This window comes from Eleginops maclovinus, chromosome 2 (genome assembly GCF_036324505.1).
Source record: "Eleginops maclovinus isolate JMC-PN-2008 ecotype Puerto Natales chromosome 2, JC_Emac_rtc_rv5, whole genome shotgun sequence".
In the NCBI taxonomy this organism is placed as follows: domain Eukaryota; kingdom Metazoa; phylum Chordata; class Actinopteri; order Perciformes; family Eleginopidae; genus Eleginops; species Eleginops maclovinus.
In genome coordinates this window covers 21,165,231-21,184,069 of record NC_086350.1, presented here as the reverse complement: position 1 = coordinate 21,184,069, position 18,839 = coordinate 21,165,231, and the positions used below count along the sequence as shown (strand labels likewise).

The 18,839-nt window shown below is 39.9% G+C and overlaps 2 protein-coding genes across 2 annotated transcripts in view; both read left to right on the top strand.

The window, feature by feature from the left end:
* nup93 (nucleoporin 93) overlaps positions 1-11,855 on the top strand; it is a 28,677-nt gene extending 16,822 nt beyond the window's left edge. Inside the window, exons 5-22 of the mRNA XM_063897633.1 lie at positions 854-982; positions 2,357-2,431; positions 3,559-3,651; positions 3,775-3,914; positions 4,078-4,210; positions 4,310-4,467; positions 4,569-4,734; positions 4,973-5,066; positions 8,162-8,353; positions 8,440-8,566; positions 8,759-8,831; positions 9,402-9,446; positions 10,085-10,201; positions 10,525-10,643; positions 10,730-10,847; positions 10,968-11,051; positions 11,155-11,283; positions 11,493-11,855. Coding sequence (XP_063753703.1) covers positions 854-982; positions 2,357-2,431; positions 3,559-3,651; positions 3,775-3,914; positions 4,078-4,210; positions 4,310-4,467; positions 4,569-4,734; positions 4,973-5,066; positions 8,162-8,353; positions 8,440-8,566; positions 8,759-8,831; positions 9,402-9,446; positions 10,085-10,201; positions 10,525-10,643; positions 10,730-10,847; positions 10,968-11,051; positions 11,155-11,283; positions 11,493-11,603 — 2,103 coding nt within the window. The 3' untranslated portion in view covers positions 11,604-11,855. The remainder of the gene's footprint in view (positions 1-853; positions 983-2,356; positions 2,432-3,558; positions 3,652-3,774; positions 3,915-4,077; positions 4,211-4,309; positions 4,468-4,568; positions 4,735-4,972; positions 5,067-8,161; positions 8,354-8,439; positions 8,567-8,758; positions 8,832-9,401; positions 9,447-10,084; positions 10,202-10,524; positions 10,644-10,729; positions 10,848-10,967; positions 11,052-11,154; positions 11,284-11,492) is intronic.
* A 3,602-nt stretch (positions 11,856-15,457) lies between these two features.
* On the top strand, positions 15,458-18,792 carry zpd (zona pellucida glycoprotein d). Its single transcript, XM_063903472.1, has 10 exons — positions 15,458-15,759; positions 15,944-15,995; positions 16,076-16,183; positions 16,635-16,843; positions 16,970-17,127; positions 17,386-17,500; positions 17,805-17,932; positions 18,035-18,218; positions 18,389-18,494; positions 18,614-18,792. Exons 1-10 carry the CDS (start codon positions 15,739-15,741, stop codon positions 18,733-18,735), a joined length of 1,203 nt encoding a protein of 400 aa, XP_063759542.1. The 5' UTR covers positions 15,458-15,738; the 3' UTR covers positions 18,736-18,792.
* Positions 18,793-18,839: the final 47 nt, after the last annotated feature.

Below are 18,839 nucleotides of genomic sequence, written 5' to 3'. Positions count from 1 at the left end.
CTTAACATGAATATTATCTCAATTAAACTTTAAGTCATTTGGATTTTTAAGGCAGATACCATTTGAAAGATTCAAAGGTCTAAAAATACTCTTTCTGATGTTGTTCTTTTTTCATTTAACCCATAATGTCTCCTAAATTTGATTGTTTAAACGGGAACAACATTAAACATAACATTAAAAACATGTACAGTCCTCTCACTTTATTCTATCATAGTGTTTGACAGATTTCAGCAACAAAAAAATGTTAAAAGTAAACTCTCTCATCCGGGCAATGAACAGGTTAACCAAGTAAACGGTGGCTCGAGTCTACATTTGTGTCTCCCTGAGCTGGTGATGGGAGAGATTCAATTATCTCACGTTCCCATTACCTCACTTTGAGTCTCTATGGAGAGTTAAAATAGATGGCCCTGTGTCCTGGTGGAGTTGTACAATCTTGACAAGGGACTGCTGCATGTGTAGATAAGCCCCATTTATATAATGAACATGTATGATTCGATGTGCTGCATGTGTGTTCCCTTGGTAGATGGCCTCTGGAGAGAGTTATTTTTGCATTAAGTCAAAAGCTATAATGGATGATGATGATGAAGCCAATGCCAATACAGCCAGTTTGTGTGTGTGATATTTAACACCAAGCATTTAAGGCAAGTCTTTATATTACCTATTATTATTTAATAAAATAACAGCAACATGGCGCTAATCTGTCCTGTTCTCTTGTTACAAGCTTTCAAAACTGCTGCAATATTCTATCTGTGTAATAAAGCCGTAGAGATTAATTTGCATGCTATATACAAACATGCCCAATGCAAGAATGTGGTTGAGTGTGATCAAGTACCTGTTTCCTACTTTGTTTCAGACGTTCCTGCTGGCTGAAGAGTACCACCGTGAGTCCATGCTGGTCCAATGGGAGCAGGTGAAGCAGAGAGTGCTGCACACACTCCTTGGAGCGGGAGAGGACGCGCTAGACTTCAGTCAAGATGTGGAGGTAAAGGAAAGTCAATGCAGAGCTGTTTTGAGAGGACCTCCACAGGTCAAGAGGGCTTAAAAAAAAACGATATAACTTTTCTATAAGGGCTGCAAAATGAATCGAAATGTTATGAAAATAGCAATTTGGACTCAATATGCAATATCCAAATCCAGTAAGTATATTTTGTAAATGCAACATTTATGGAAATATAGTTCTGAATTAAGTATTGTGGTGCTGCAGAGAAGACCCGGCCAAACAGTACTCTACAGACCTAATAAAACTCCATCTTAGGTACTTGCTCTTGAAAAATCCCACCGTGATAGTTTTAATATATTTTTTTATGATAATGTGAGTAATGTTTCACAAAACCTGTGTCCTCTAATATGGCAAATCATTTCTTAATTGCAACATCTGCCAATATAATAGTAACTTCTTCTTTTTTTTCGTAAATCCTGCAGCCCTATTTACCAACATATGAGACAAAATGTGTCTTTGAACATAACAGGAAAGAACGTTTACACGCAACACTGGCTGCTGCTGAAGTTAACATTCCTTGGCTTGAGTTGGATTTTTTTTAATCGATGAGACTTAAATATATCAGATACTCAGCTCATTTGACGTAGGCACTCGCATACGTTTGACTAGATCTATTTGAGTAAATGAATATGTTTTGTTAAAGCAGATGCAGCTCGACATTTGCTTCTTTCTCATGATCAAGAGGCCTTTTTTTGTCTTTTCTTAGTATTTTGCACGATTTAAGTTGCAGATTCCAAACACGAGGGATTCCTACCTTTTTGATATTACAATTTAAAGAGCTCCGTTCTAACAAATCAGTGTCAGCTTATTCCTCAGTTTTGGCTACTAAGGCTGGAGATAGTGTAGAAGAGATTGAAATATTATTTCTGTACAAAACAATCATCGAGCAGCAGTGTCATTTTGTTTCCAATTACTTTAGTCCCAAACACAACACATCTATACTGACATTTATTTTAACTTTTTGGACTGAATATATCTACTTAAAAGCAAATCCAAATATCTCAGGCTGATTTCTTGACACTGTGTACTCCTAGCTGTCGACACCCTCATCAAAACTAACCAAAATAACATCTGAGACTTATAACTACTATTTTTATCTCCTCCCCGAGTGAAGTATAATACTTTCATCCTGTGGCAGCCTATCCCAGCATGCATTGGGCTTTAAACCAAGAAAACTGTCGTCCTTCTACCTGGGCTGTGGAGACGTTTTTGCAAATTAGACACAATTGAAAGTTCAATTTGTTATTTATTGTTGTTTCTGTTTTTAGCTTCATTTAACGTTCTATTTATTTAAAGTGCTACTTCTGTGCAGTATATTTTTTGAGTCACATGTTTCCTTTATTGCTGTTTTTCCAGCCCAGCTTTGTGAGTGAAGTGACCGCTCCAGGAAGGAGTGCGTTGGACAGCGTGGAGGTGGCGTATGGACGACAGGTGGGTCGCCATGCAAAGGCAAAGACTTGAATTTCGAATAACAGTTAAACAATATTCTAAATACAAAATAACTTCCATCCCATTTCATCTCAGCAGTGCTATGTCTTTCATTTTATTTTGTTCTACCCCTTGGGAGCATTGAAGACGGAAACTCGGTTCCAATTTTTTTTCACATACTATTCTTTTGCAATTCTTTATTTAGAAGATGGTTGAACATTTCACCATTTACAATGAAATAGACTTGCAGTTACAGGGAGAAATAAAGTTTGTTATAAGGAAGCAGCATACATTTAAACCCCCCGCTTCTCATTATCCTCTTTATTTATTTTTTGTTTTGTGCACATTTTCTATTTTAAAGAATTAAGATCAAGATTTTACAATAGAAAAATAAATGGTTAGTGCTCTCTGGTGGACAAACTATTCAATCATGACACGGTTTCGACATATCCACTGTTTCCAATATGTTTTTGGTATGCACTCTTTAACAAACATTAGTACCTTTGGTTATGTGTAAAATAAAGAACATTGAGTAAAGTAACAGAAATGGTATCTCCTGCTTTGATGTCTTTTGTTAAATCCCATAAATACATTTGCCTTTAATTGACTTAAATCTAAAGACAAAATCCACGTCTTCAATTGACCAAAGTGAGTTGACAGCAGTGTGTAGACGTCTGTTTGTGATGGTTCAGTTGAAATGGGGTCACAGCGAGACAGATAGAGGCAGATCAAACGTATTGATTGATTGAGTGGTAGAGGGGGACTCTGGGTAATTGTCTCTCACTCTGTCTAACGCCCCTCCTCCCTCGCCATCCCTCTGACCTTCTCTCTCTGTTTGTCTCTGATCTGAATTTAATCCGGCTCTACCTCTGACCATGTGTCGACACATTGCGTGCGGCGTCATTTGTCTAGTTTTTGTAGTCCTCTTCGATGACCTTCTAAATATTTTCATCCTATTTTTCTTGTTTTTTGTCGTGAACCATTTTACTCGGTGGACATAGTTTTTGCTTTTACTTAATAGCTTGGGATTGAGTTGTAGGTGGATTTACATTTTTAAACATTAACTTATTAATTAACCTGGAGAGCTTATGATCTTTTAACTGTTTTTGCCTCTTTTATCTCTTTCTCAGATTTACATTTTCAATGAGAAGATCGTGAATGGTCACATCCAGCCTAACCTGGGAGATCTCTGTTCTTCTGTAGCAGAAAGCCTGGATGACAAGGTAAGATCCTCTGCTTTCAAAATGCATTTTTTTTTACATTTAATTATAGAGTCCTCTGCAAAAATATAGGTCAGTTTTGCTTATTCGGTTTATCTTTACACTCATAATATGTTACTGTTGCAGAATGTATCAGACATGTGGCTGATGGTGAAGCAGATGACTGATGTGTTGCTGGTTCCCGCAAAAGACACGCTGAAAAGTCGCATCTCTGTTGAAATGCAGATGGCCTTCGTACGCCAGGCGCTCGGCTTCCTGGAGAACAGGTAACTGATTGTTTTATCCTTTTATAAACTGCAGGATGTGGTCCTGTTCATTAAGAAGTTAAGATTTAAGTCAATCTAAATCAGCACTAGACAGCTATTAGTTTAAATAATCTAACTGGACCACAATGATGAACTAATTGAATGTGTGTCTCCTCTTTTCCAGTTATAAAAACTACACCATGGTGACGGTGTTTGGGAATCTCCATCAGGCCCAACTAGGAGGAGTGCCAGGAACATACCAACTAGTCCGCAGCTTCCTCAACATCAAACTACCAGGGCCCCTGCCTGGCATGCAGGTAACACAGATTTTGAATTTCTTGTCTTTTAGTATGCCAATTAGATATAAGTCAGTGGAATACTGCCACCAATGGACTAAATGTCTTTGTGTGCAACAGGACGGTGAGATAGAAGGCCATCCAGTGTGGGCTGTGATCTACTACTGTCTGCGCTGTGGAGATCTGAATGCAGCCATGCAGGTTGTGAGCAGAGTGCAACATCAGCTAGGAGACTTCAAGACCTGGTTTCAGGAGTACATGAACAGCCCCGACAGACGGTGAGAAAGCCTTCTGGTTTTCTTGTATTTATAAATGCGAAGATGCCAAGAGAAGTGCAGGAAGATCAAACGTTAACATCATTTCAACGCTTTCCCTTCAGCCTTTCCCCGACTTCAGAGAACAAGCTTCGCCTCCACTACCGCAGAGTGCTGAGGAACAGCGCTGACCCGTACAAGAGAGCCGTCTACTGCCTGATTGGGAAATGTGACATCAGTGATAACCACGGAGAGGTGGCAGACAAGACGGAAGACTACCTCTGGCTCAAGGTACAGTAAACTACTTTGCTTTATTTAAACTAAACCATTAACCAGTTCCCAGTGGACGAATTTTGCCCGGTTAAGGATCATCACAAAAAGTTCTAGGGCTGTACCATTGGTAATTGTTTGACTAGTCTCTGTTTCACAGCATCCTAAAAGGATTTTTTTTTTTTATGTAACAACCCTTTTATAACAAGGTTATGTATTTTATTCCATAATTTCGACTTATTGTGTTTTGCCCCTGCAGTTGAACCAGGTGTGTTTTGATGATGACGGCAGCAGCTCTTCTCAGGACAGGCTGACCCTGCCACAGCTGCAGAAACAGCTGCTGGAGGACTACGGTATGGATCTGCATTTCTGTATCAACTTCACAAATATTTGAAACTCTCAACAATTCCCTTCTGTTACTTTGCCCTCCCCACCTACCTCCATTCCATTTCCATTATCTTTCCTGGATAGTAATCTAGATGCTGTTGCAGAGGGAGAACAGGCATAGATGTGTGCATGCTTTCGTTTGGTTGCCATGTGGTTTTTATTACAGTACCGTATCTAAACATTGTTCATAAATGTCTGGGTGTAAAGCAGGTGGATGTAATATGTCGAGCAAATTACATCAGTCAACTAAATACCTTTTGTATCCTGTCAGCTCTTTAGCTACCTCAACTCGGACCATCTCCCAACACAGAATATTGATCTGAGAGAGTCTAACAAGCAGCAGCAAATTCTGAACCTTTTGAGTTTGTTAAAAAAATGAACCAGAATCTGTTTTTGAATACATTTCAAACTGCAAAAAGTAGAAATAGCAACACACTCTCGCATCTTTTGTGCTTGTGATTCAGACAAGAGGGTTTAATTACTTGTCAGTGCTACAACTGCCAGTCACCTGCTGCCTGCGCGGAAAATGAAAGAACGCCTCCCGCCTCGTCTCTCTAAAGGCTTATCAAGTGCCTTCAGGAAAGTAAAAAGAAACAGCTGCAGCTTAAACTCTCGCCCAACCACGCTTCCTCCAGGCTGCATCACACTGTTCCCCTGATTTCTCTTTACACATTCTGTGTCCTTGATGTCTCATCACAATGAGGATCACAAGAGGGGATGAGAGGGCACACTTTCTGGATAGTCACTCGAGAGAAGCATTCACCATGTCGCACATGAAAAATGACAAAAGTGCTTTTGTTTAAGCTGCAAAAGCTCAACGTTTTTATTCGTCTGATAGTCAACACATCTCTACATTGTGCAACGAAAGTGCCTTCTCCAGTGCTTCGAATATAATTCTAATATCCAATAGATATAAAAGAGAAGCTGTATACAATAAAGGTTAAAAATGACTGACAAGCAACTTTGATTATGGTCATGGTAAAACATGTTCCCAGTGATGACGGGCAGACTTTTTTACTTTTTCACCCGAACAAATTTCAAAATAAAACTCCCCTCTTATGCAACCACATGCCTCCTGATACACAGAAAAAAATGCGAGCGTCAGGGCATTAGGCCTCCCCCCACAGACTGAGAAATCACAGTATTCTCCCCTGGGTGTTTCCTTCTCCACACGCCAATCCTGCTCTGTTCAGATAAGGCTGCACTCCTTTTCCTCTCTCCGTAGCCCTCACCCTCTCCCATTTCCCCTTCTCCCTCCCTGTGCTCATTGGGAAGTACAGCCTAAGGCCTCATTCTGTTTTCTCTCATGTCTGGCAGTGTTCCTTGTTGTCCTCCATCTTGCCTCACAGCGGGGCGTAAAGCCCAAAGCCTCTCTTCATTTCTCTCACATACTGCCAGAGCTCGCCAGCCTCGTCTGTTCTGTTTCTCCGTCCTTCGCTCGCTGCTTCTCTGTCCTCCCCTTTTATCCTTTATCCGTGCTTCTCCTTACACCTGTTTCCTCTCTTTCCTCCCACTGATTTCCATCCTCTTTCTCCTCTCCTTTGCATTTGTTCTTTCTCATTTCTTGTTTGCACAATCTGCTGCAGCCCTCCCCCACACCCACACTCTTATCTCTCTTCTTTCGTCCTTTTTCTCCTCTTCATCGCTCCCTCCCTCTCTTCTCCTCTCATGCGCTTTCCCTTTTTGAACTAAAGTGCTGTAAGTCTGAGATAAGGCTATGAAATGGCTGACATGGTCCACCCTGCTCTCCTCAAACTTTCTGCCAGCGAGAGGATTAAGGATTATAATTAAAAAGTAAACTTGATGACTAAGTACCTGCGCTTGACAGAATGTTTTCAAATCGTACATGTTAGTTTTCGTAGCAACTGTCAAAAGTTGATGTGGCATTTATGGAGTTAAACTGGTGCTATAATAGTAAATGAAATTAAGGCATTTAATGAGTTGCTATATGAACTGTCAATCAGCAATTCCGTTTTTCTGTAACACAGACACAATTATTTCTCCTTGAACAGCCTTTGTGTACAGACTGTTTGATTGACAGGTCCCTCCTCTTGGTCGGAGTTTCGTTACTATAGTTACAGAGGTAAAAAGGTGATCTCACATTATAATTCCCATCACACTTCAGCCCCCTACAACCTGAGCAGAGGTCAAATCAGATTATTTTTCAAATCCCTGTATTGGTGTGCAAGGCCTTTAAGACCAGTTTTGTCTCAATACCACATCTCAAGTAAGTTTAATTAGCTGTAATAATAGAAAGCACCATGTCAACGTATGTGGTGGTAGTCCTTCTGATTTATTGCAAGTCATCCCTGCTCCTTGTCCCGCCCCCCCCCCCCCCCCCCCCCCCTTTCCCATCCCCTCTGTACTGTCAAATGTGTTTAAATGCCCCCAAAATACTTTGATGTTATCTTGTGAAATTACCTAAATGTTAATATAAATGATGTTGTACAGTTGATGTTTCGGCTCATTTTCATTATCAGTTCCTCTTGTCCCCGATGACTAACCAAACAAAAAAAGTCATTTTAACATCTCAATTTTGCCCTTGGTGGTCCTATGCCTCATTTCCACTGGAGAGTTTGGCACTTTTGGCTTGACATGCCATAACTTATTTAGATACGGGGTGATCCGTTTGTCTATGTCATTTTCAGCTACAGATAGTACTTGATTTTCAGTCGAGAGCCAACAACGACAGCCCTTGAAACAGCCGTGATATTTCCATCATTGTCAACACTACGCTTGCCAGTTGGAGTATTTCGGGCTGCCATTTTTTAAAGTCAAGTAAATAATTGCGGCTCCTTATGATTGGTAGACCAGTCAGTGTCCTTAAGTGTTTTTACTTCGCTTTCTAGTATCGACTTGCTCGGCACCTCAAACAAGGTGATACTAAAAAAAGTAGCAGGTACTATTGACACCAGAAATGTCTCATAGTAAAATATGTGGAGGGATCTGGCATTACAGGTGTGACCTCTTTCTTCCTTCGGTAATGCTGGGATACTTCCACACTCTATGAAAATGTTTTTCTGTGCCATCTAAACCAACTCTCTTATCTTGTGTCCAACAGGAGAGTCTCATTTCTCTGCGAGCCAGCAGCCATTCCTGTATTTCCAGGTGTTGTTCCTCACGGCTCAGTTCGAGGCGGCCGTGGCTTTCTTGTTCCGCGTCGAGAGACTCCGGAGTCACGCAGTGCACGTGGCGCTGGTCCTGTACGAGCTGCGGCTGCTGCTGAAGTCGTCCGGCCAAAGTGCTCAGCTGTGTGAGTGTGACCAGCGTTATTCTGTGGTGCAGACACTTGAGAAAATCCATTTCATTAAACAAAATGTGTTCACCTTTTCTCTGCAGTGAGCCAGGAGCCCGGTGACCCTCCTATGGTTCGCCGCCTCAACTTCATTCGTCTGCTGATGCTGTACACCCGCAAGTTTGAGTCCACTGATCCTCGGGAAGCCCTGCAGTACTTTTACTTCTTACGGTAAGCAGTCCCACACTCTTACATGGACACCCTCTATTTCTCCTCTATTTTCTAATTATAAAGATAATTGGTAATCGGAGAGGAGGATCTGTTCGAGATATGAGTCAGGTATGACTCAGCTATTGCTATCTAGTGATGTTCACCACTATGCATCTGTTTCTAATGCTTTTTCATCTTCTTTCTGTTTTGCAGCAATGAGAAAGACACCCAGGGAGAAAACATGTTCATGCGATGCGTCAGCGAACTGGTTATTGAGAGTCGAGAGGTGAGTGACCCACCTTTACACAGAGGCCTTCTGGGAAATGCCTATATATGGGTCGATTGCATTTCAACACAGGTAATATGTAACTGATACACAAGAGCCCACTAGATGATGGGTCAGCTGACGTTACTGTGTCAGTCAATTCATTATGGAGTCCTTTAAGAGAGTCAGAGCATATACATTTACATCCAACTATTCTCTTCTTGAAGTAAAACAGTTAAATAGCTTCAGGAGGAAAAATGGAAAAGGTTTGTCAAGAAAAACAATGACTGTTGTAAAATTTGATTTAATTTGAAGAATTTTGCAGCCAAAATTCCAATTCAAAGTTTTGTAAAAACTATCCCTATCCCTTGGTTGTAAATATTTCCATTTTGGTGGAGAAGAGCGTTTTGTTTTTTAGCATTTTAAATAAAAGGGACTAAATACAGCTTTGGTAAGACCTTTCATTACAATGCAATCAAACATTAAAAAGAAACTGAATGCTTCATAATGTAGTATTTATTATAGGGTTGTCCTGTGTCTCGTGTGTATCTACTTTACATGTTTTTTAATACGATATTTTCTTCTTTACAGTTTGACATGCTGTTGGGGAGGTTGGAAAAGGATGGCAGTAGGAAGGTAGGACAATTGTGTGCCATCCACTCCCCTCACATTTCTTCTGTGGTTGTGTTTATTAAATGCACATTTACATTCCTCTTTTCTTTGTCCCTGCTGTGTGTGGGGCAGTTCAGTCAGGCAGAAGTAGACAGTAATCTTCCTTTTCTTTATTCCCGTCATGGATCCAAAAGCTCTTCATAATGCTTTACTGTAGCTTTCACTTGTGTTGTTTCTTGACATTTTTCACTATGCCTTCAGCACTCAAGGTGTGACATTTTAGGGTCTTTATTCACCTAAAATTGACATTGCTCAGCGTTTAATTCCATCCACATGAGCCTTGTGAATCTATCAGCTGCATACCGACTGCTCAGGGGTTACACTGGGTTTTTTATTCGACAGTATATGATATGTAAATTGCTTTGTACAACACTACAAATGGGCATTATGAAGGTTAATCTGTTGCAAAAAATTGGTCAGCATCAGTGTTTACATAAAGAATAATTTTGAGATTTGCAGTAAATCAGATCAATCATCAGCATTTGGAATCAGACCAACAACTCCATAATAGTTACGCTCTGCTTTATCATCAGAACTGTCAATGCCTAATCTCACTCTGACCTCTCCTCTCCTCCTCCTCCTCCTGCTCCCCCTCCCTGTAGCCTGGAGTGATAGATAAGTTTGCCGGGGATACCAGAGCCATCATCAGTAAAGTGGCTCTAGAAGCCGAGAACAAGGGCTTGTTTGAGGAGGCGGTCAAACTCTACGAGCTGGCCAAGGTGAGCATGTATTTCTCTGTAATCTCTGCACCCATATCCTACTTTGTTTATTTGTTTCATTCATTTATTGTTTTTGAAAATCAGAATTAGGCTACACATTAAAAATGCAATGCCAATAAAGCCTATTAAACTAAATTCAAAGTAGCTTATTTGTCCACCAGCAAAAAGGCTGGTAAAGGTTAATGTTTCTCTAGCCACTTAATAAATAACCATAGTTTTTTTAGCAATAGCATGCATCATTTACTAGCATTTAATGTTGGATGGTGCTTATTAAGTTGGTTTTTAAAGTGTCTCACTGTTTGTTTCCTCTTGTCTCCGTGTAGAACCCAGATAAGGTATTAGAGTTGATGAACAGACTGCTGAGTCCAGTCATTGCCCAGGTCAGCGCTCCTCAGTCCAACAAGGAGAGGCTAAAAAACACCGCTGTGGCTATAGCTGAGAGGTTAGCACACACACATACAATGCACTAGTTCAGATCTAACTAAGAGCATTATATAAAAACTGAAATATTTGGTGTTTGTTCTGCAGGTACCGCTCTCAGGGCGTAGCAGGGGATAAGTCTGTCGATAGTACTTTCTACCTGCTGTTGGACCTGACGACGTTCTTCGATGAGTACCACGCAGGGCAGGTTGACAGAGCCTACGACGTGAGTGCAACCTAACACTTCCCCTAAAGTAACGACTTGTTACAGCCCTTCTTTGTGACACCATGATTTAATCTATTGGAGTGACGGATTCAGGATCTCCTCTCTGTGTTTCTCAATCAGGTGATGGAGCGTTTAAAGCTTCTTCCTCTCAGTCAGGACAGTGTGGAGGAGCGAGTAGCTGCTTTCAGGAACTTCAGTGATGAGGTGAATTGAAGATCTCTGAACACTCTATAGGGACTCTTTGGTTTTCTTTAAATACACACCAGTATCCTTTAACTCTTTCTAAAAATGTCCTCTGTGTCCCCAGGTGCGCCACAACCTGTCTGAGGTGCTGTTAGCCACCATGAACATCCTTTTTACGCAGCACAAACGCCTGAAGGGGGCGCCAGCGGGCACTCCAGGACGACCCCAGAGGACCATAGAGGACAGAGACATGGTGAGAAGACAGGTTCTGACAAACTGAAACTGCTAAAAGAGATTTATCGTAAAGTACATTGCTATCTTTTAAATAAAACATGTTAATTACCACCTTTTTTTAATTCAAAAACAAAAGAAGTACTGTAGTTTAACCCTGTATGTCTTTTTTCTTCTTCTTCTTTTACCTCTTTCTATTATCTTTCTTTCTTGTTCTCCTTCTCCACACAGCAACTCCGCAGCCAGGCCAGAGCCCTGATCACCTTTGCTGGTATGATCCCCTACAACATGGCAGGGGACACCAACGCAAGATTGGTGCAGATGGAATTACTGATGAACTGATACACACACACACACACACACACACACATTCATACAAAGCTACAAATACAAACATTTTTGCAAACACAGTCATAATCACGCACCCTCCCTTGTCTACCATTTTCTTTTGTACAAAATGATTTGTTCATTATTGTTTTAGAAGATGCATCCTTATATTACCCCTCTTTATGTTCTGTTTTCTCTTTTTTTCAGTTTTGTTGTTTAACATTTGTATGTTTCATGATTTGGAATAAAAAAAAAAAGTTTACTTTTCAGGTGTCTTTTCATTTGAAACCACTAAATGTTCATTATGTTTCTTTTTTAGTTTTCGTTTTGCATCAGTTTAATAATTAATTTCCCTCACTAATTGTTTTGTGCGCTGAACTGTCAGTCTTTTTATTTTTTAATCCATTTTTTTCAAATTGGACAGTTGTAATATAAATTGCAGCATTTGCATTTTTAACATTGGGCTCAGTATTATGAACCGAGCAAACTCTGAATCATTGTCATCATCTATCCATGGCGTTGATTTAGGATTGTCAGATATTTTCTAATTTAAATTGAGCATATCACTGTCTACTCTTCCTGGTCCTGAGTGTTGCAGGCTGTCCTTGTTACCACGGGCTGTCGTGCCGTATCTGTGACACTCCTGTCCCCCGGCAGATGGCTTCAGGTGGACTGCAGGACAGGATGGATATTTCCGTCTCTCTCTGTATCAGATGGGTGACTGAGGTAATGAGGGAAAGAAACACTTAACAAAAACTGCAACACTTTTCTCTTCATTAACTTTCACAATATTTGACTAAAAGAGTTGTAGTGTGCAGGTTTTGGTTTTCTTTAACAAAATCTGCCTGTTTAAATAATCGTTTTGATGGATTTTCCCACCATTTTGGCACTACGTATTTTCCTGTGAGAATATTGCAAATGGGTGTGTGAAAAATGCCAGTCTTCTCTTTTTTTTATGTTTGCTACACTTATGGGTCATGGTTAATTTGGCCTCAAATGTCATTCAGACATTAAACAGGTACCTCAGTTAAAAACAGTTTCTGATTTCTAAGAAAAAGCCCTAGCAACCTTCAGAGCACCATGGCAACTACCTAACAACAACTTTGGAATCCAAACAACCAATAAATATCTAGCAACAGAAGACATTTAGCTATAAATTTGGCTGTTGTTTGCAAGCAACCAAGCACATGCAAATCTTCAGAAACAATCACCCGTCGTCCCCTCTGTTAAATGTGTGGCCCTCACTCTGTCCTTCAGTCTGGCCTGAGAGAACACAGATGGAGGCTCATTCTGTCTTGGCTGCTCCACATAACTGCACAGAGACGTTAGGTTCATCCACGGCCACAGACGGAGCCGAGCCAAGCACTATGGCACCCGTGCTGTTGTACTGCTTTCCAATGCTGGGCGCAGAGACTCAGCACTGCCCCTCCAACACTTAATAATATTCCCCACAATCCCAAACATCTCCTGGCATATAAACAACATCATAGCTACTGTCCTAAATTAAAGGGAGATGCTGAGTACGTTGCTATTATTAGATGCTTTTACTGTCAGAACTGTGCTGCCAACTCCTAAAAAGTATGCCTTTTTATGTTTGGGACGCAGTATTTTCAGTGAATCAATATTCATTATATAATATTCCAATAATTAAATGATAGCTGATAAATTATCTGTTAATATGAAATTGCTTCAATCACTTTAAAAGCTCAGTATCCATGAACTACTCGAGGGAGACGACACAAATGCAATTCCAAAAACGTGCACAAAAAGTGTAAAAATCGATAAATGCATCCCTTTCTTTCTTTTTGTATAGCCTGCCTTGTCTGTGTGTGTTGTTGTTTTTTTAATCCAGCAAAAGATGCCCTGCCTGCCTCTCAGGTGTGTGTGCTGCAGCTGGTGTTGTGAATCAGGCCGATGACAGACACCTCCTATAACCCGGCTATTTCACAACACCAGGGTGGCACCGCACCGCTGACGACGAGACGAAGAATCACCACTGCTGCTGAGGGACATGTTGGGGAAAATACAAGTCTGAATTTATTTAGTACACAGGTACTAAAGGTGCTTCCAGAAAAAGATTAATTAACTGTGATGTGTCTTGGGGTTTTTAGGTTAATTTACTCCTGATTATATGGTTTAACAATATCTAACTTATATGTTTTCCTACCCATTCATATCATCATTAATATTTTTTTTGTCCTCCCATTTCATTATTTGACTCAGATATAGTAACTATATATGTATACTGAATTAAATCAAGATACATTCTTTCAGTTAGAGACAAAACCAGGTTACAATAAACACTGACACATCTTCCAAACTTGTTAAATCTGTTTTGCTTTGTAAATAAATATAAACAATTTTCTCTGAAGATTTTGTTGTGTTGCGCATTGACTGCAGTTGTGAGGCGCTATAATTTCAAAGACAAACTAGCCATCAAAACAAGTACAAATGTATGATCAGTAAAATAAAACTTAAAAGGTGTGTTGTGAGGTTTCAAATTAGTGATTTAACAGTTGGATATGCTAATGAAATCCACTGGCAAAGATGGGGGTTTTGAGGTGTATGAACACAAACGCTGTTCAATGTTGATAATGGGATGCTTCTGAACAAAGAATAGATTATTTTTATAGGCAGCCATTTGTAACCTTTTCTTCGTCATTTGTGTAGTCTTTCCCATCTCAATGTTTATAGACCATTTTATAGATTTTTAATGAACTATCAGAGAATGAGGGTATGGTTTTGAGAGTGCAGCCAGCAAGAATAGAAAAGAAACAGATACATCACACATTATTATCTCAGTCCATATGATCTGCTGCAAACCTGCCCCATCCATCATGGTGCCTCTCTTGACGTATTCTGGCTTTGATCTTTCCCATCAAAGACAGATGGTCTGCACCCAAAAAGGAGAACGGCTTGCCTGATGATGTCTGAAAATATGGACTGTGGCCTCCGGGTGTGCCGAATTGGCACTGTAGGAAATACAATGACCCACTTACGGCTTTCCCTAAAGACAGAGCCTCACACAGTTTGACTCCCTGACCCTAAAAAACCTGATTTCTATTCTTCTGTATTCAAAAAATGTCACACTCCCTTTTACTGTTTTTAGGATTAAGTTGTGTGATCCAAAAAACAAGTAATCTTAGGGATTCTCCAATCAAGTAAAGCATGGACTTGAGATGTAGTGGACATGTAAGGTTCATAATTCATGCGGTAGTGCTATTTCAAATCCAAAAGTGGTAAAGGTTTAAACATTCCAAAGCACCAAACTTCTTCTTCCAATAGTGACATCTGCAGGATAGAATAAGCAGTCAAAAACTAATGAGGATACAAAGTAAGTAAGTGCACAGTGCAGAGGTCTGTGGGGGTTTGGAGAGTATCTGTTTTGGACAGAGGTGGAGGAAGTTCTCTTTATTTACTTATACAAGTAAGAGTCTTGCATTCATAATTGTTCTAAGCAAAAGTATAAGTATTAGCAACACAAAATACTTGAAGTAGCAAAAGCAAATGTACTTTTATGCAAAATGGCAATTTTAAGCACCAGATATTTTTTAAATCATTTTTATAACAATTATTGAACACTTTTGTGTTCATCAATTGAATGTTTCACTTGGTAAAGCTGGAGTTAATTTGAATTACTTGATACACTTCTGGGTAGTTTAACCTATAATATTTGAATGTGTGTTGATTAATATATTTTGTATTAATAACCTAAATATGTTAAATAAATGTAGTGAAGTAAAAAGAACAACATTTGTCTTCAAAGTGTATTGGAGTTAAAGGATAAAGTAGCCTAATGTGAAAATACTCAAGCAAGTAAGTACCTAAAGAAAATACAGTACTTGAGTAAATGTACTTCAATTACACCATCGGTTAAAGATAATGCTGAAATACTTTAAATTGATCAATTAATACAAACGTACACTTAAAAATTGCCTATAAATGGCCAAATCCATTTTCCTGGTTGAGAATTAACGCATTTGAGGAGCACAGGTGCAAAAAGGCCAACATCGACAGGTGTTCTGACTTAGAGAGCAGCAGGTGTTGATAACGAGGACAACAGAGGAGCATTTCCGTTTGACATAACAAATATATATATCGCATTTAAATATAAGATTCATATATATTTGTACGCAAAAACACAACAGAAATGATCCTCATCGGTTTGAAGGTGGGTGTAGATAATAAAAATAATTGAGCTTTATTAATACTTCATGTAAGAAAACAAAGCTAAACGTGTGTAGCTAAGCAGACTGTTTTGTAGCGTCAGGCTAAACTGCTCATGTAGCTTAGCCTAGCTAAACGTAACTAAATGAATTAACAGTTAAAGTGGAAATGTGTATTCTTCAAACCAGCTGAGCGTGGTCCTCGTGCTACTCCTTCGGAGCACGCACCATCTTGTTCAGGGTAAGGGTGTCTACTTGCATACAAATATCAAAAGTTGTGTAGCTTGTCGAAGTATAAGGTTTTATTTGTTAACTGTACAGGAATGTGCAGCGTGGAGTTCTGCACGGATCCCACCAGATGTGTTCTGTCTAAAGACCAAAGGAGCTGCAAATGTGCCACTGGATCTTATGGCGACCAATGTGACAAAAGTAGGCTCATTCCTATTCATTTTTTACTTTGCCTAAACAATCATATATTTGTTTTCACAGAAAGGGCTCTGAATTACAGTTCCTAAGTAAGCACCTTTAGAAATGGAATAGGCCTGTTGCACCTAAACTTAAGGCAAACATAAAATGATATCACATTTTGTCACAACGTGCTGCATTTTTTTGTTTTCATTAGCAAGGTTTGTTAATGATAAACATGTGTTCTGTCTATACAACTCTAATACAATCAAATTATAAAATGCCTTGAGTGCCCAGAGTTAAGCTATGGAAATTAGGCTCATAAGTTGTCACAATCAAGACAAACGGAAACTACTGAAAACACTTTACATACTTATCTTGTTTGTATACTTAAGTACACTTAGTACATGTGTCCTCCTGTGAATCTCATGCAGCCACTTGCCTTGCATATTTAATTACCTTTTACATTTTACAGATGCACACATAAAAGTAATGTGCGGCAGAGACTACATAACAATCAGAGCATTAGAGGACTTCTTCATGTATCACAACGTGCCGCTGGAGTCCCTGCACTTGTCCAACAAATCTTGCCGTGCTCAGAGAGAGGTCATCCACGGTGTGCCATACTACATGTCCCGGATAACTAAAGAGAAATATCTAACCTGCGGAGGCAAGCCGCTGGAGGTACACCTGGAGCATTATCTACATGAAATGCCATACATTATCATTTCCTTGTTCAGTAGAAAAGTGATTTTACTTTTTATCCGTCACAATGGTGCAGTTGATTTTTTTTTTTTTCTCTTCTTAAAGAAAAACTTCACTCACATCTCCTATACCATGAGTCTACTGTCAGATCCTCAGGTTATTGGAAACATCATCAGGAATCCAGTCATTAAGATTGACTACAAATGCATCTATCCATACATCAAGAGAGTCAGCCTGCCTTTCCCGGTCGTCCCCTTTTCCAGGTAAGGAAGGATGTTGAATAAAAATACTTACAAGTTGCACCAGTCCACTAACAGTTTCAGTTAATGTTGGTAAAAATATAAGGATGGGAATACTCTCTGTTCAGTGCATGTTTCAAATCACACATGGAAGTTTGAGATGCTTTCAAAAGACATAGAACCCCTGGTGGCCTCCTGAAACTTGATTATTCTGTGCACAACAATGGAAAAAACCACCACACTCTCCTTTTTGTTTTCTTGCTTCTTCTGTCTACATGGCAGTGAGACAGTGATGCGTGTAGATGAACTTGATGCCACGATAGAGCTGATGCTGTACACAGACCAGTCCTACTCTAAGGCCTACAGCAGTTCCCCCACCATCGAGCTCAGAGACAAGGTAACGTTACAATTTTAAGTCCAATGCTTTAGATTGAGAGCGTGATTTTAATAGACTGTAGGCTTTAATGTGAAAATGGCCTAGGATCACAAATGGTTATTTAAATGGGGAAATGTGTGTCCTAAAGAGTCTGAGTATATGCATTTTCATCATGGACTTATAATATAAGATTCAACATAAGCACAGCCAAAATGAATTAAAAAGACAAAATATTTGTTGTCATATTTGAACAACATTTAGTGAATTAATTTTGTTTCATGTCAGTGATGGCTTTAGAGTGACTTTTAAAATACGATGTTTCCAGGTGTATGTTGAGGTGACAGTCACAGAGCCTGCAGATTTCTTTCTGCTCCGGGTCAATGAGTGCTGGGCCACACAGTCTTCACAGCCAAGAACTGCAGAGGGACTTGTTCACACGCTGCTTTTGAACGGGTCAGAACAGCTCTCGGATATCAACAGTTTGTCTCCCTTTCATTTTTAAATATGATCCCCAGTCCACCCATTCATACTGCTTATTTCCGTCTATTTATTCAGGTGTGCGAATGACCAAACTGTTGCCTTTCTAAACGAAAGCACGGGACAGCCTGGCCGTAACGGAGAAAGTTCTACTGTTCGCTACAGCTTTGACATGTTTCGCTTCACATCCACACCTCACAACCTCTATCTGCACTGCACTGTTCAGCTGTGCGAACCAGACGACCCCAAGTCCTGCACACCTGTGAGCCCACTCAATTGACTTACTTGGTTCTGTTACCTGGTACCAAGAAGCTGAAACCCTTAGGCCTCATGTTTTACACCTCGAAGAAAATGAAAATGAATTCCTATTAGGCTACCTGTTATTTCTTCCCTTTTTTGAGGTCTTTTTTTTCCCCTCGTTTTTGTTTACAGAACTGTAATTCGATCACTAAGAGAGAAGCGATGAGAGCAGACCCAACTCTGGGCCTCCTGTCGTATGGACCCATCAGGATTGAAATGCCAGACAGAGCTCAATCTAGTAATCTCCTGTTTCTTTATCACCGGTGCCAAACTGTCTCTGCTGTCTCTATTGGTCTCATTAGAAGAAATACTTTACAGCAGTGGATACCATAATTATCTGTTTGCTGTTTGTTTCAGGCATGTTGATGACGGTGGTGCTTCCTGTAGCTGCTGTATGGACTGTTGGCTTCTTCCTCATCATCCTCATCACTGTGGCCAAGGCAGGCAGCAGGAGGCTCACACAAACTGTGGAACACTGAGAACAAAAACAATGCTGCTGCTGTTGGCAGCTTGAATAAAACTTTAAAAATAATCCATCTATATTTATTAATTTCCTGATAAGATTTACAAAATAAGGTTGTGT

Coding starts and splice junctions, on each gene's coding strand:
- zpd (XM_063903472.1), top strand. CDS start 15,739: ATGATCCTCATCGGTTTGAAG. Junction 17,128..17,385: donor CCGGTCGTCCCCTTTTCCAG/GTAAGGAAGGAT, acceptor TCTACATGGCAG/TGAGACAGTGATGCGTGTAG. Junction 17,933..18,034: donor CACACGCTGCTTTTGAACGG/GTCAGAACAGCT, acceptor CTATTTATTCAG/GTGTGCGAATGACCAAACTG.